Raw genomic sequence first — 15722 nt, 5'->3', positions numbered from 1 at the left:
CTAAATGCCAGATAATTACCCAGGAGGAGACACGTGCCAGACTCCTGGCTGTTCTCAGCCTCAGGAATTTCACTTTAATGGTTTTCTTTTCTTCTTCTTCTTTTTTTAAAAAAAGATAAAAAGAGTTAAGCCCTGGCTTTCTCTCTCCTTGGGCTTAGGAGTTAAAGAAAGCAGTCCCTTTCTTAAAGCCTGTCCTTATCAGGGACCTAGCCACAGACCCTCCACATTGGCTCTGGAAGAAGGTCTAAGGATCACAACTGTGTTTGTACTTGAGTCAGGCTGTGGGTGTGGAATGGGGTGGGTGGAAGGAGGAGCCTCAGGTTTCTCCTCCCTGCTTGCTACCTGGAGACACACACATCACCACCACCACCATCACCACTGTGGCTCCACCTTTGAGAATGGGAAGCCCAAGCTGCAGTCTCCTTCAGGGGTGCAGGCAGGAGCAGGCAGGGAGGGGTCCCCTGTGGTCTCCTGCTGGGACTCTGCCACTCATCCCGAGGGCAGGGGGCGGAATACGGTGTCACCCAGTTGCTTGGCCCCACTCCCATTCCCCGATGCCTGCCAGTTTCAGTCGTAGCTTGAAAGGCTCCCAACAGGAAGCTATTAAGTTGATGAGCATTCTTGTGGTCCTGGATTGATACAGCGACGCTCTGTTTCGTAAAGCTGTTGTAATTTCCATAATAACATTTTCCTCTTCTTAAATAAACTTGGACCCCAGCCCAAAGAATGTGGCTGGCTTTGCCTGGGGAATTCAGGACCTGAGATTGTGGAGGGGACACTCCCTGGAAGGGTGGGAAAGGAAGGGAAGCCCCAAGGGCTGGGACTCAGAGGGGCCAGTGGAGTCCAGCTGAGCAGAGGACCCATAACTCAGCCCTGGGCTGGGCCAGAGCCCCTCCATCCTTCTGGGTGTATTCCTTTTATAATACAGGAAGGCAGCCTAAGGCAGTGGCCCTGAATATGGGCCCTAGGGTTTCATTATAGGACCACTATATACTGCTTCTGTAGTCCTGGGTGAGTCACTTAAGCTCCATGCTTCAGTTTCCTCATCTGAAAAACAGGGATAATAAATGTTCCTAACTTACAGGTACATTGTGAGGATTAAATGAGATAATATATGTAAAGTGCCCCCAAAGAGTACCTGGTGAAAAGCATGTATTCAACACATCTTTCAAAGAGATCCACACAAATGACTGCATCTCATAGATAGCTTTATAATTCTAAATTTCTCAGGTTCTGGAATTAGGGAATAATAAAACTTTAGCATTTTTGAGGCACTGAGTTTTAAAACTCTTAAGATCATTAGTAATGGAATCTGATAATAATGAGCAATGTGGAGTCTTAGATTCACAGAATCCTAGACTATGAAACAAAATGATATTCACATCTTAAGGTCTTCAAGGTCAGCCCGACACTGGCCATTCAGTGGCTATTCCCACATCCTCATGACCATGAGTTTTCTACCTCCAAAATTTGCCTCCCAGGAAGTTAATACTGAGTAAAGATCTGCCCAAATTGTCAGTCCCCATTGGTCCTATTTCTCTCTGGGCCACCAGAGTGTCTCTGCTTCCACTTCCCAAGAGAGCCCTGAGAGGTTGGGAGAGACAGAGACATCAGGTTTACCCAATGCCTGATCTTCTCTGGGCTGCTTTCTCTTAGAACAAAGGTCTCCATCATGTCAGTAATAAGCTGCCTTGGCCTGACTAAGTCTTGCCACCTAATGTGCCAGAGTGAACACTAGGTGAACTTGACCATGGCAGGGCTCAGAGGGCCCTCTGTCATCCTTCACTATCTTTTTTTTGTTTTTTGAGGGATATATATATTTTTTTTTCTAGTTTTATTGAGACATAGTTTTTCCAAGTTTTAAATATTAAACATTATTTCATTTAGTACATTTATATATTTCCTCCAACACTGCATTAAAAATTCCAAACTTAAAAGATGACAGAACTATATAGTGATTACCTATACATTACCTCCTAGAAGCACAAATCTTAATAACATTTTGCTAGATTTGCTCTATCAGGCATCTGTCCACCCATCCATCCCTCTGTCCATCCATTAAGACAGCTTGCTGTGTATCATGTGTCTAAAGTTTTTTAATGATACATACTCTTTCAAGTTATTTTAAAAATCTGCTTTCAACATTCTATTTTTTCATGTCTTTTTAAAAAAATAGAAGTATGGTTGATTTACAATATTATATTAGTTTCAGATGTACAGCACAATGATTCAATATTATTTATAGATGGTACTCCATGAGATACAACTGACATATAGCACTGTATTAGCTTCAGGCATACAGCATAATGACTTGACTTACATACATCATGAGATGATTACCAAAATAGGCTTACTATCCATTATCTCATGGAAATAGAACATCAAAGAAATAGACAAAAATATTTTTTCCTTGTGTTGAGAACTCTTAGATTTACTCTAACAACTTTTATATATAACATAGAGCAGTGCTAAATTATCTTTATCACGTTGTACATTATATCCCTAGCGCTTATAACTGAAAGTTTGTATCTTCTGACTGCCTTCATCTGATTTCCCTCTCCCCTCCAATTCCCACTTCTGGTAGCCACAAATCTGATCTCTTTTTCTATGAGTTAGTATGTTTTTGAGGTATAAAGACCTACAACATTGTGTTAGTTTCTGGTACAAAACGGTGATTCGATATTTCTACACATTTCCAAATAGCCCTCCATCATTTTTTGACTTGGTCTAAGATCATGTTCTTTCCGGCAAGTGAGCTTCTCCGGAGCATGGCTCTCAGAGCCCATTTCAGTGAATGATTACAGAAGTGAGCGTGTGTGTGTGTGTGTGTGTATGTGTGTGTGTGTGTGCACGTGTGTGCCTTTGTGGGTGCAAATGTATAGAAGCTGGGAAGGGAGCTTTGACGTTGGATCTCAGAAGCCAAGAACACTAAGACTAAAGAGGGGAAAGAAAGGAAGTGACATGACTGAAAATCCTTCCAATGAGACACTGGTCCAGCCCTTCCCAGGAGCAGCATCCACTCAAGTAGTGGCATGTGCTGTTGGTTGGACAGGCGCCTGTCTGACACACCTTCCAACCGGTGTGCAGAATATCTACAATTCCCATGATTGCTTCAAAATTTCCCCACTACCATTTCTTTTTAGAAGAGGTAGTTTGCAGGTGGGGGGTCATTAAGCCTCTGATGTCGACGTGACTTTGAATTGAGAGTGGTCCCCCAAATGTAACTGGATGGGAATCTTGCTGGGGTGGGGAATGATGCATCTGACTGTCTGGGTATGTCCTGCATGAAGATGCCGGAACCAGCATCAACTGGGGCCTAGATGCAGCTAGGGCTCTGCTCTCAAGACACACACTTTAGCGAGGAGTTGCATCCAACCAGAGGAAAGAGCACCTTTTTCTAACACAACACAAGTGTTCTAAGTTCTAGTAGCAAGCAAAGGGGTGGTGGAGAGGGCGATGAAATAATGAAAATGTAAACCCTGGGATAAAGGAACTGAGAAGGATGACACATGTATTTTGTTGTGAGAGGCATAGGATTGGTTCAAATTCAACTCCTTATTGAAAATATGAAAAAGTGAAAGTGTTAGTCACTCTCAGTTGTGTCGAACTCTTTACAACCCCATGGACTGTAGCCCACCAAGTTCCTCTGTCCATTGAACTCTCCAGGCGAGAGTACTGGAGTGGGGCTTCTCCAGTGGATCTTCCCAACCCAGGGAATGAACCCATCCATGTCTCCTGCGTTACAGGAGGATTCTTTTCTGTCTGAGCACCAAGGAAGCCCCTTCCTTGTTGAGCTCCAATCTAATCAGGAAACATCCAAACAGACCATGATGAGAGCCTGGGGGAGCCTGGAGGAGGGTGTGGATGGAGGCTCCTGCTCTAGGTCCTAGAGAATAATCAAGACAATGCAGGTAGGAGAGGTTGGGAGGGGCAGCCTAGGCAGCATGGGGATGGTGGAGAATGGGCAACATGCTGTTGTGATTTACAAGAAATAGATATTTGGACATTCAGATGACCAAAGTATAATTCCCATATAATTTAGGTCTTCATCCACTGCTTTTGGCCTACAGCTCCCCAAACCCTTGGGATTTCCTGGAGGATAAGAGCAATGGGAGCATCTTTTATCATAATATATGGTTTCTTGTCCTGAAACCAAACATTTCAGAGCCATCAAGGTGAAATGGGTGTCCTGTTATTCAAGATGCCTTGTTCCATGATAATTTTTTATGTTAATGTTTATGTTAATATGATGGATTTTGGAAAGCACCTCAGGATAGGGGCTGGTTGCCAGGGGAACCAATCATGCAATTACAGGATTGCATGATTGGAATTTTCAGTCGAACCTCCTGATTTCTGGGGAGAGGAGAGGGCTGGAGGTTGAATTCATCTCTGGTGGCCAATGACTGAATCAATCCTGCCTACTGAAGCCTCCATAAACATCCCAAAGAGCTGGGTTCCTAGAGCTCCTAGGTTGGTGAACCAGTACACTTCCATGTTTCACTGTGCTGGGTACCAAACTCCACGGAAGCAGAGAAGCTCTTTTGTTTCAGACCTTACACTATGGATCTCTTCATCTGGCTGTTGGTTCCTATTCTTTAATATCCTTTGTAATAAATGGGTAATCCAGTGAGTAAAAAGGATCCCAGAGTTATGTGAGACATCTAGCAAAGTAACTGAACCCAAGGAGGGAGTCATGGAAACCTCTGATTTTCAGGCAGATGGTTGGAAGCACAGTGAAACCTGGACTTGCGACTGGCCTCTGAAGTGGGGGGCAGTCTTATGGGACTGAGCCCCTGCCCTGTGGAATCTGCCGTTGCCTCCAGGCAGGTGTTGTCAGAATGGAGTTTGATTGTAGGACACCCAGCTGATGGTGTTGGAGAATTGCTTGGTGCTGTGAGATGCCACCTGCCCTGCCCCTGCCATGTTGGAATTGGGTGTTAGAATTGTGTCAGGATTGAGTCTCAGCTAAGGATGAGCTTAGCATGAAGAAGGTCTTCAACACATACTGGATGAATGAAGAAGTGGTTAAATGAAGGTGCATGGGTGATAGTGAGGAGATTAGAGGGAGGTAAAATTGGAGAGCTGGGCAGTACTTGGACCTGCCCCCCCCCCCCCCACAGCTATATGTGATGATGCTCGAGTGCTTCTCTTGTTGGAGATGGGATGCCACTGAGTGAGCGATTCAATCTGCCAGAACAATCCTTCTGGCAAAGGTGTGGAGGTGGCCCAGAGCGGTGAGATTGGAGCAGGGTCACCATCAGCCACGTGTTGTCACCACTCTGCTCTGAGCTGGGAGCTGGGTGAGCGGGCCTGGGCAGAGCTGGTGCAGGTTCTGACCTCTGTAGGCTGAGGCAGGCAGAGCTAGGTGCACGGCTGAGCTCGCTGTGCAGCGGGAGGAAGCGCGGGAGGTGGAGGCACCACTGGGCGCTCCTCACGCCTGGCCCTCATGGGTGAGGGGCTCCTTTCCCACCAGCACAAGCATCACCTGCCTGAGCCTGCAGGTCGGTCAGAAGCTGCACGTGGAGTCTCTCTCAGGACAGACATGAGACAGCCTCCCTCCCAGTTCCAGAGCCTGGAATCCAGGGACTGCCTGAGTTGTCAAGCCAGCAGCTCTGGACCCTTAGGAACCTCCTCTGGGGAAGCAATGTCATGGTGCTGGATCCCATGGATGAGGAACTGGAGGCGATACTAGTACCTAGAACAGGCTCAAGTGGGCAAGCCAGGCAGTGGTGGGAAGCAGGGATGGGCACTGGGGGTCTGAGAAACAAGCAAAGTCTGAGAAAAGAGGAAGCTGTTGGAGTCTCAGCTCTGCGAAGTGAGTCTGGAGAACTCACAGGGGCAGGGAGCTCGGTGGCCCTTCACTCCCCTGGTGGGGACATGAGGCCAAGGGCTTTCTAGCTGCTATGGGAGAGGCAGGGGGACTGAAGGTGCATTTGGAAAAGGAGAGCATCAGAAGCTCGCTGAGGGCTGTGGGGTGGCTGTGTCCCAAGAAAGAGCAGTGGGTATGGAGTGTGTGATGGAGGCAGGGTGGGGGCCACGCAGCTTGCATTCCCGACTCCTCTGAGCAGCCCTCGCCTGGGTCCGTGGCCACGTCTCTAACCTGGACTCCAGCTCCCGCCCTTCTTGCCTCCCGCCTTCCTTTCCTGTTTGCTCACCCCTCCACTCCCTCTTGTACAACTTCCTTAACTTTCCCGTCTGCTTTCCGAAAACCCAAACGCCCTCTGGCCCTCAGCTCACGTGTGCCCCCCCGCCCTTCCCCTTTGCTGCCCAACCTTCCCACTTCACCTTCAAGCCTGGAGCCAGCTCTCTCCCTTCTTCTCTTAGGAAACATTCGGTTTCACTTTGCATCTTATTTGTGCCCAGCGATTGCAATCAGAGGGCCTGGTTTGAGCCCCTGTCTCTGAGAAGGATGTAAATGTGGGCAAAGTCCCTATTCTCCTAAAGCCTCTAAAATAAAGTTATACTGGGAATTCCCTGGTTGCCTAGTGGTTAGATTCTGGGCTTTCATTGCAGTGGCCTGGGTTCAATCCCTGGTCGGGGAACTGAGATCCTGCAAGCTGTGCAGAGTGACCGAAATGAATTTTTTTTTTTAAAAAAAAGGATATATACCTTGGAGACAGGGCATCCATCTATCCAGACGTGTCTGGGATGCCCCCAAGTTTATGTCTATTGTCCCATGTAGTTATTAATAGGGCCCCCCTCACTCCCTGAAGTGTCTTAGTTTGTGTGGTAAATTACATGTTAACCCTGCTCCTGAAGCTCTTATGAAGATCAAATCAGATAATCCCATGAAATAATCCATGTATAGTTTCTGAGCAGAGTGCCTGGCATAGAGTAAGTACTTGTTAAGTTCCATTTTGGTATTTTGTTCCCCACAGACTGAGCTCTTTGAGGCAAAGGCTGGGTCTGATTCAGTTACAATTACCAAGTGAGAATGGCCAATTACCTGAGAATTTAGAGCACAATCAAGTCCAATAAATGCCGAAGTGATGCTGAGGGTGGCCTTGTCTCTCTCTCACAACTCGAAAGCCTGTTGGCAATACCCTCACTCAGCTCCTCTGGGCACCATGCTGCAGCCTGGAGCAGAGGAGAATCCAGCTTCCTACACACCTATTTGGTGCACTTTCTTTGTGATGTCACTGCATCCTCACATTCATTGCAAAGGTGGGTCTGATGTTCCAGGACTGCGGGCATTAAAGAATGATAAGAAATAGGGCAGGGAGGAGGGAGAGCTAAAACTGAGAATTAAGCAGGGAAAAAATGGCTCAGGGCTTGTGAGCCCCAGGAAAGGCACTTGTGCTGCAAAAGCCACTGTGGGATCTTAATCTGGCTAGCAATGAGGACAGAGTCAAGCTTGCATTTTAGAAAAATAACTGGCACTTTTGTGGGGGATGAGCTGGAGGGGTGCAAGAGCAGATGGAAGATGATGGGGGCAGAGCCAACAAACTGGAGAAATGTCTAAGGATGTCTGGGGTAGTGATCTCATGGTGCTTAGCACAATGCTTGACGCACACTTGTGGATATCAATTAGTAATAGTACTGTACATTATCAACATAGTAATAGGAAGAATAGTAATAGCCCCTCTATATTTACTGTGATGTAAAGGAATTTACCCACGTTATTTCATTTAATCCTCATAACCATCCTATCTGGTAGGTGATATGGCTAGCCCCATTTTACAGATGAGGAAACTGAGGCCCAGAGAATTTAGGTATTTGGACCAAGGTCACACACAATAGAAAAGAAACAAATTCAAGATTTCAAGGCATAACTGTTCAACTCCAGAACTTATGCTTTCTTAAGCCTCCACATCAACTGCCTTGGAGGAATTTCTCAGTTGTCCTGGGCTCTGAGGATAGACACCCAGCAGAAGCCCATGTCTGGTGACCTAGGAGAAGAGAGGGGGGTGGTTTATCATAGCAGGGTCGCTGAGCGAGACGAGCTCAGAGGAAAGTGCCCAGGCAGGCAGCCCCTGTCCCTGAAGTTGCCTTCCCCTGATACAAACCAAAGCTGACCCAGAAAGAGATGCAGAGGGAGGGGTCCCCTGACCCCCGGGCTTTGGTTCCCTGATGCTCCTAGGATCATCTGTCTTCCGGTCCCAGCTCTGTGCGGTGGACCCATCCAGCCTCCTCCAGGGACCACCGTCTCTCTTCTAATTGGTGGAAAATTGGTTGCTAACTGTCAGGAAATCGCCGATTTTCCATCCATTACTGGAGGACCGGGGCTGTGTAGCTGTAGGGGACTCTGGGTGGGAAGCACATGCTGATTAGGCCTTGCAGTTAACGATCAGGTTCGTGGACCTCCTCAGGCAGTCCTCCCAGACTGCTTATTAACTCCCTGCGAAGACCCATTGGGTAGGAGATATTGGTTAAATGGAACGCAGAGCCACAAAAGAGTCACTATTCATTAGGCTTTGGTTGTGGGGAGGAGATGGGGAAAAAACTGTGGCCTCAGTCCAGGAATGTTAAACAGCCCCATAAGTTGGCAGAGAACTTTATAATTGCTGCTATTAAAATATATGTATTTATATAGGTGATTTGTTGGAGGAAAGAATTTCGGCATTCAGAGGAGATCCTTGCTATGATCTCACCCAGGATTAAGTTGTTAGGGACAAGATATTAATTATGGCCAAGGGCCCCAATCCCTGCCTAATTAGCTCATGGAATATAATTTGCCTACAAATGCTACTGTTACAATCACCTTGAACATGTCTGGAGCTTTCCTCCAGTCGGGTTGGGTGAGCTTTACCTCATCATGGGAGCAGAGGGGAGAGGGGGGGCAGGAGGGCTGGGTTCCACTCCCACCCCTGTCCCTGACTTGTGAGGAAGGGGCTTCTTCTCCAGTTTCCTCACCTGCAGTTAAGGGGTATAAAGGGGTACATTTGAGAAGCCCTTTTCTCTAGGGATGTTCTGAGACCCACAGTCTTAGTAAAGACACAACACTGGCCTGGGGTTGAGAATACATTGATGCCCAGCTTCTGCAATCTGCAAAACCCAAGACATGCAAAGACCTTGTCTAAGGGAAATCAGGAAGTTCTCTTAGGAGGTCAGACATCAATTGTTGATAGGGCTTTTTTCTGAAGATCAGGGAGGATATTTGTCAATTTCAGTGACAGGCAGCTCTGTACATCCAGTGGTTCTCACCCAGGTGGATCACTCTATACTCTGACCGCTGAACACAGTGTTCATTTTCTCCCTGTTCCAGACCTTCTCTCCTTTGACTCACCACCTTCTCTACTTGCCAAACTCCTGTTTATTCTTTAGCACTGAATTCAAGTGTCCCTTCTTCATCAAAACTTTCCTGATTGTCACAGACGCAGCTAGGTAGGCCCTCCCCTAAACTGTTTTTCTTGAATCCTCTAGACAAACCTTCAGCTAACCTTGACTTGCAAGATCATTATTTTGTGCCTTGATCTCACCTACCAGGCCGTGAACTTCTTGAGGCTAGGACCACACCATGTTTGACGTGACTCGAAATCTATGCAGCTCATCCCAGGTAGGTATCAAAGTTAACTGAGCTTGATTTATATTTCTGGCCTGTGTAGTCCTTGAGAAAGGTTTCCAAGTCCTTTGCCTCTGGTGTGAAGAGGAAAAAGGGCTTTGAGAGCAGGTGGGGCCCTGGTTCTTGGATGGGTTCTAGACCTGTGGAGTCTGGACCTCGTTCTCAGCTCAAGTATAGGTGCTTAAGAGGGAGTCCTATGTTTCCACCCTATGGGGGACATGTGGTCTTATGGGGGGTGATTTGAGAAGGCAAGGCCTCTTTCTTCCTCTCTGTCTTCCTAAGATCCTAACACAGATCTGGGTTTACAAATGGGGTTTGGGGGAGGAAGTGAGGCTGTATTGCACTAAATTCAGTTGGTGGTGACAGAACCCCCAAGACACTGAGAAAAGCCGTTCAAACCCGGGCCTCTAGGCAGAGGACTTTGCCTGTGGTTCCCCGGGTTGGGGGCTGAGGATCAAAAGCAAGGAAGGTGCTGCCGACTAGAAATATAAACAGATTCAGGAAGGGCTTAGAGAGAGATTCCTGGATGACAGATCTCTTGCAGGTAACAGGTCATTAATAACTGAGAAAGATGATGATGATGATGATAATAATAATTAATAATAATACCTCCAGGAGAGCTTTTATACTTTTAAAAGCTTTTTTTTTTTCTTGCCATTATCTCATTAGATACTTACCACCTGCTTGGGGAAGGTTATGGTTGCTCAGAAAGGTGAAGGGACTTGCCTGAGGCCACACAGCTCATTCAGGGCAGAACTGGATCTGAAGGGTGTTCCCGACTCCCTTCCCAGGACTTTCTTAGTTGGGAGCGACAACATTCAGAGGAGGTGTCAGGTGTGTCCTGAGACCATAGCCGTGTTTCTCTTCCTCCCTCCTCATTTCAATGGCTCCGGTCTCCTGCACTGCCAGGCTGCTTTGGTAAACTTTCACTCCAGGGTGTGCCCTGCTCGGTGACCTTAACACATGATATTGAATAGAAGTCTTCCACTCACTCGGTTTCCACATTTGTGCAAGTGATGGTTACCCTCTTGGATCCACTGTCTCCTCTTGTCTCCTCTTTGCCCATCCTGAGGGGTAGATGGCATAGTGCCGGCAACGCACTCAGCAACCTGCCAGGCACATAGAGAGCACTCGGCAAACAGGAGATTGGGATAATGCCTGGGGGCGAGACGCTCCAGGCTGACTCGGAACAGACTGAGGGGCAGCTTGCTGTCTGTCTGCTACTCTCCTGCTCAAGGGTGCTCCAGCTGGGTTCTCCAGAGAATGCTCCTGATGCAGTTCCGGGGAAAGCCCTTGAGTTTCATGGACCCCTTGCAGTGGTTATTTAGACAGTTATTGGTGACCTGGGGTGTCTTGCTAGAATCCTGAGCGAGGCTTCGGGAATTTTGTGACTCTGTCAGATATGCTCACTTCTTAAGTGGGCGAGGCTAATTGCTGTGAAGGTAGTTCCTCTTATTTTATCCTTATTCTACCCTGTTTTGGGAGCACATGTTCTCAAGTGAAAATCATGGTCCCCCTTGGGGTGTGAAAGGGGCCAGTGCTGCCATCTACAGACAGAAGAGTGATTAGACTCACTTCTTGGAAAGCCTGGTTAAGAGCAACTGAAAAAAGAGGAAAGAAGTTAGTTGCCAATCCCAACTGCCTCTCTCATCTTATTATCCTAATGTTTTAAAATCTGTCATTGTTCACCACTATAGTTGTCAGATGTCTCACTTTAATGGACATTTCTGGTTGCAAACCAGGGCACATATGGTGTCACTTCCCTTTGGGACCGCCATTGAAGCCCTGGCACCATCCTGGTGCCTTGTGTAGAATACAAAGGGTTTAGGAGTCTGCTTGATTATATATCGTGTCATTGCTTTGGTAGTGGATCAACATTTGTGAAGATCCTCTGCAAAACTTGGGTTTAGCAGGTCCCAAAGGGATGGGATAATAAATAAATAAATAAACTGTGGAAAATTCTGAACGAGATGGGAATACCAGACCACCTGACCTGCCTCTTGAGAAACCTGTATGCAGGTCAGGAAGCAACAGTTAGAATTGGACATGGAACAACAGACTGGTTCCAAATAGGAAAAGGAGTACATCATGGCTGTATATTGTCACCCTGCTTATTTAACTTCTATGCAGAGTACATCATGAGAAATTCTGGGCTGGAAGAAGCACAAGCTGGAATCAAGATTGCCGGGAGAAATATCAATAACCTCAGATATGCAGATGACACCACCCTTACGGCAGAAAGTGAAAAGGAACTAAAAAGCCTCTTGATGAAAGTGAAAGAGGAGAGTGAAAAAGTTGGCTTAAAGCTTAACATTCAGAAAACTAAGATCATGGCATCTGGTCTCATCACCTCATGGGAAATAGATGGGGAGACAGTGGAAACAGTGTCAGACTTTATTTTTGGGGGCTCCAAAATCACTGCAGATGGTAAGTGCAGCCATGAAATTAAAAGATGCTTACTCCTTGGAAGGAAAGTTATGACCAACCTAGATAGCATATTAAAAAGCAGAGACATTACTTTGTCAACAAAGGTCCATCTAGTCCAGGCTATGGTTTTTCCAGTGGTCATGTATGGATGTGAGAGTTGGACTGTGAAGAAAGCTGAGCGCTGAAGAATTGATGCTTTTGAACTGTGGTGTTGGAGAAGACTCTTGAGAGTCCCTTGGACTGCAAGGAGATCCAATCAGTCCATCGTGAAGGAGATCAGTCCTGGGTGTTCATTGGAAGGACTGATGCTGAAGCTGAAACTCCAATACTTTGGCCACCTCATGCAAAGAGTTGACTCATGGGAAAAGACCCTGATGCTGGGAGGGATTGGGGGCAGGAGGAGAAGGGGATGACAGAGGATGAGATGGCTGGATGGCATCACCGACTCAATGGGCATGAGTTTGAGTAAACTCTGGGAGTTGGTGATGGACAGGGAGGCCTGGCATGCTGCGATTCATGGGGTCGCAGAGTCGGACATGACTGAGCGACTGAACTGAACTGAAAGGGATGGGATGATCCAAAAGGAGATACCTGGACTTGGCCAAATGGGGAATTTTGGTTCTTGAGCATCACTGGGCTCCAAAGGACTCCCTCCAGATATAACTTGGCCAGTGCCCGGAGAGCAGAGAGGGCATGTTCTGGGATCAGAGATCTGCCTGGCTGGTATGGGGAGCAAAGAGGACAATGTGAGTCCCTGCACCCCAGGTCTCATGGTGGAGTTGTGATTTGCCGCCAACTTTCCATGGCCATGAAGATGAGAACAGTTAAAGACCCTGATGCTGGGAAAGATCGAAGGCGGGAGGATAAGGGGATGACAGAGGATGAGATGCTTGGATGGTATCACCGGACTCAATGGGCATGAGTTTGAATAAACTCTGGAAGTTGGTGATGGACAGGGAAGCCTGGCATGCTGCAGCCCATGGGGTTGCAAAGAGTCAGACACGACTGAGCGGCTGAACTGAACTGAGTTTCCATGGCCATGAAGATGTGAACAGTTAAGTGTACTTGCACTGGGAACCCTGAGGGTACAGAACTATTATAGATGGAGAAGAGCAAATACATATACACTATTCTTAGGACAATGTATGCTAATGTGTCACAAGGAACCCAATGGAATTTTCTCCATGTGTCAGAGGAGGACTTGGAAGCTCAGAAAGGGGAGTGTCCCGTCCAAGGTTCCCTGGCAGGTCGAGAGCAGAGCCAGGACCCGAACCCAGGACCCCTGCTACTCACTACAGACTCTCTGGCAAGACTTCCACAGGAGGAGATCTCCTGACACAAGACCCTGCCCTCCACCGGAGCTCCCCTTCCCTGAGGGGTGCAGAGAGGAAGTTTAATCGTTAATGAACCAGTTTTCAGTTTAACTTCCCCCTTGGCAATGATTAATACCCAGTGACCTAGCCTGGCATCTGGTGATCCTGACCAGGACTGACCCGTGAGGGTGCCGGTGGCCTGCAGGCCCAGGTGTGGGTTCGGGTGCAGCTGGATGAAGCTGAGGGGTGCTGCAACAGCCTCCTTCTATCTAAAAGAATCTCTTCTGTCCTGTGCTGAGACTTTTATCATTAGATGTCACTTCTCAGAATGAGGACATCACAAATGTCCCTGGTCAGGGGAGCTGGGAATAGAAGTCATGTTTAAAGTTCTGGTGGTTCAGTGTTTTTCGACAGCAGGGGGCATGAGTTTGATCCCTGGTTGGGGAACTAAGATCCCACATACTGTGTGACATGTCCAAAAAAGAGAAAAATAAAGTCCTCATTGGACAGTTGATTTGATTTGACTGTCCTGGTGTTTAGATGCTCAGAGGAATTACAGGATTTCTGAGTTTTAGTCCAAGATTAGCAAGCTAGTGTGACATCATTGGATCCACAGCACTAGCAGACTGGAAGCTTTTTATGGCCAAGGGCAGGGTCTGGAAGCAAAGATGTGTGGGAAGAGAATTCCCAGATTTGTAACTGCAAAGACCTCAGGGCTGAGTCTAGCTCTGATTGTCACTGGCTATGAGAAGTGGGTAAACCATGCACAGCCTCAGTTTTGTGGCCTCTCAAGTGGAGAAAAGAATACTTCCATCCAGACTTTTTTCAGGAGGAAAGAGAAAGGCCGTGTAAAGCGTCTTATCAAGAGGAAGCACAAACTGCATCGGGTTTCTTCTCCTGTTTCCTCCCTTCTCTGGCTCACCTTGGCTGACCCTCTGCTGTAGAAGAATCCAGGTTTATTCGGGGAGGAGGGTTTTCCTCTTGTGTTCTGGGGTGCTTACAAGGACTGGTTCTCTCTCTGTGAGAGTGGACAGTTAGCTAGGCATCAAGACTCCATCCAGCCCTGCCCTTGTTGAAACTGGACCAGAGAGCAGAGCTGGATCCATCTCCCTCAGTATCCGCCCACCTCTTCTGATGGTTGTAAGCCTGGTGAGATGAGACAGCGCCTCGGTCTGAGTCCATTACTGTCCCTTGCCTCAGTTTTGTGTCTGAGCATCAGCTGACACCAGCTCTCACCTCAGCAGCAGCTCCTTCCCACTGCTGCCTAACAGGTGCTCTTGCATCCGGCATCCTTGACTTGGTGCAGAGATGCTGTGTTTCAGCCCCCAGCCCAGGCTGCTGTAGGCTTGTTCCCTGAGTCATTGGGTCATCGTGTCATCCTGAGAAACTTACTGATGGGACCATTAAATGTAACAGTGCCATCCCTTCCCTCTCTGCTCCAGCCATACAGGACTGCCCTTGGCTTCTCCTCACGTCTCTATGCCTTCTTCTTAACCCCTTCCTGGCCTGCCTTTCCAAGAAGCTCTGGCTGGGGACCTGCTTGTCATTTAGCTGGGGTGTTGCTTCTCTGATCCCTGGACTCTGGGTCCATCAGTTCTTCATTTTCTGAACTCATTTCTCACCACTCTGCATGGCATTGACATGCCTGCCTATCTCCCCTATGGACTAGAACCTTCTGGAAGAGTTCCCCAGTCCCGGTCTGAGGCTCAGTGCCCAGTACTATTTTCCTGAGATCCGTGAGGTGGAGTTCTGCGTGAAGACAGGGAAGGGGCCCCTGCCGCCTCTCCAGCCTCTCCAGGGAGGATGGTGGGGAGCCCTGGGTTGGGGGTCAGGCAGGCCGAAGCAAGGAACCATGAAGCCCCCAGCGGAAGCCACGGCTCCTTCTCTGTTTTGGTTTTGCTTTTGTGGGCTTTTCATTTCAGAAGTTAATCTAGTTAATGCCAACAATGTCATTTCGGCAAGCCAGCAATTTCCTTTTTCCCTTTATTTAATGAGCCCCGCCCCCACCTCAATCTCTGTAATAAAAGGCGTGCAGGTGGGTAATTACAGAGGTGTGAAATAGCGGTGCTGGGCCAGGGCCAGCTGAGCGTTCTGGAGCATCCATTGGGAGGTTTCCAGGGAAATACCCGCCCCTCCCCATTTAGTTTCAGGTGGGAAAACTGAAGCTTAAGGTGAGGAACTTCTATAAAGCTACATAACAGGGAGAAGGCAGGGCCAGCACGGGAAGCCAGGTCCTTAACCCCCAGCTGGGGTCCTTTCCACTCCTCGATGCCAATCTTACCCCCTCCTGTGTATCTTGTGGAGCATGCCCATAGGAGTTTCCGCCTGCCGTCAGTCCATCTGTCCACCCGCTCTTCCATCCATCCGTTCACCCACCATGTACTCTATGATAGACACTCACTGAGTACCTACCATGTGCAAAGCACCATGAATACAGTGGGGACGAAGGCTGTCACAGCCCTGTCTTTGTAATCACTGAC

General features: G+C 47.9%; 1 protein-coding gene across 1 annotated transcript in view; it reads left to right on the top strand.

Moving 5' to 3' along the window:
* The window catches only part of LOC122676649 (putative selection and upkeep of intraepithelial T-cells protein 1 homolog), a 165489-nt gene that overhangs the window by 59661 nt on the left and 90106 nt on the right, over window positions 1-15722 (top strand). The window contains exon 5 of the mRNA XM_043876137.1: window positions 9427-9496. Within this exon, the coding sequence (XP_043732072.1) occupies window positions 9481-9496 (16 nt within the window). The 5' untranslated portion in view covers window positions 9427-9480. The remainder of the gene's footprint in view (window positions 1-9426; window positions 9497-15722) is intronic.

The sequence above is a fragment of the Cervus elaphus genome, chromosome 20, assembly GCF_910594005.1.
Source record: "Cervus elaphus chromosome 20, mCerEla1.1, whole genome shotgun sequence".
Classification (NCBI taxonomy): domain Eukaryota; kingdom Metazoa; phylum Chordata; class Mammalia; order Artiodactyla; family Cervidae; genus Cervus; species Cervus elaphus.
This window is presented reverse-complemented; position numbering and strand designations above follow the sequence as displayed.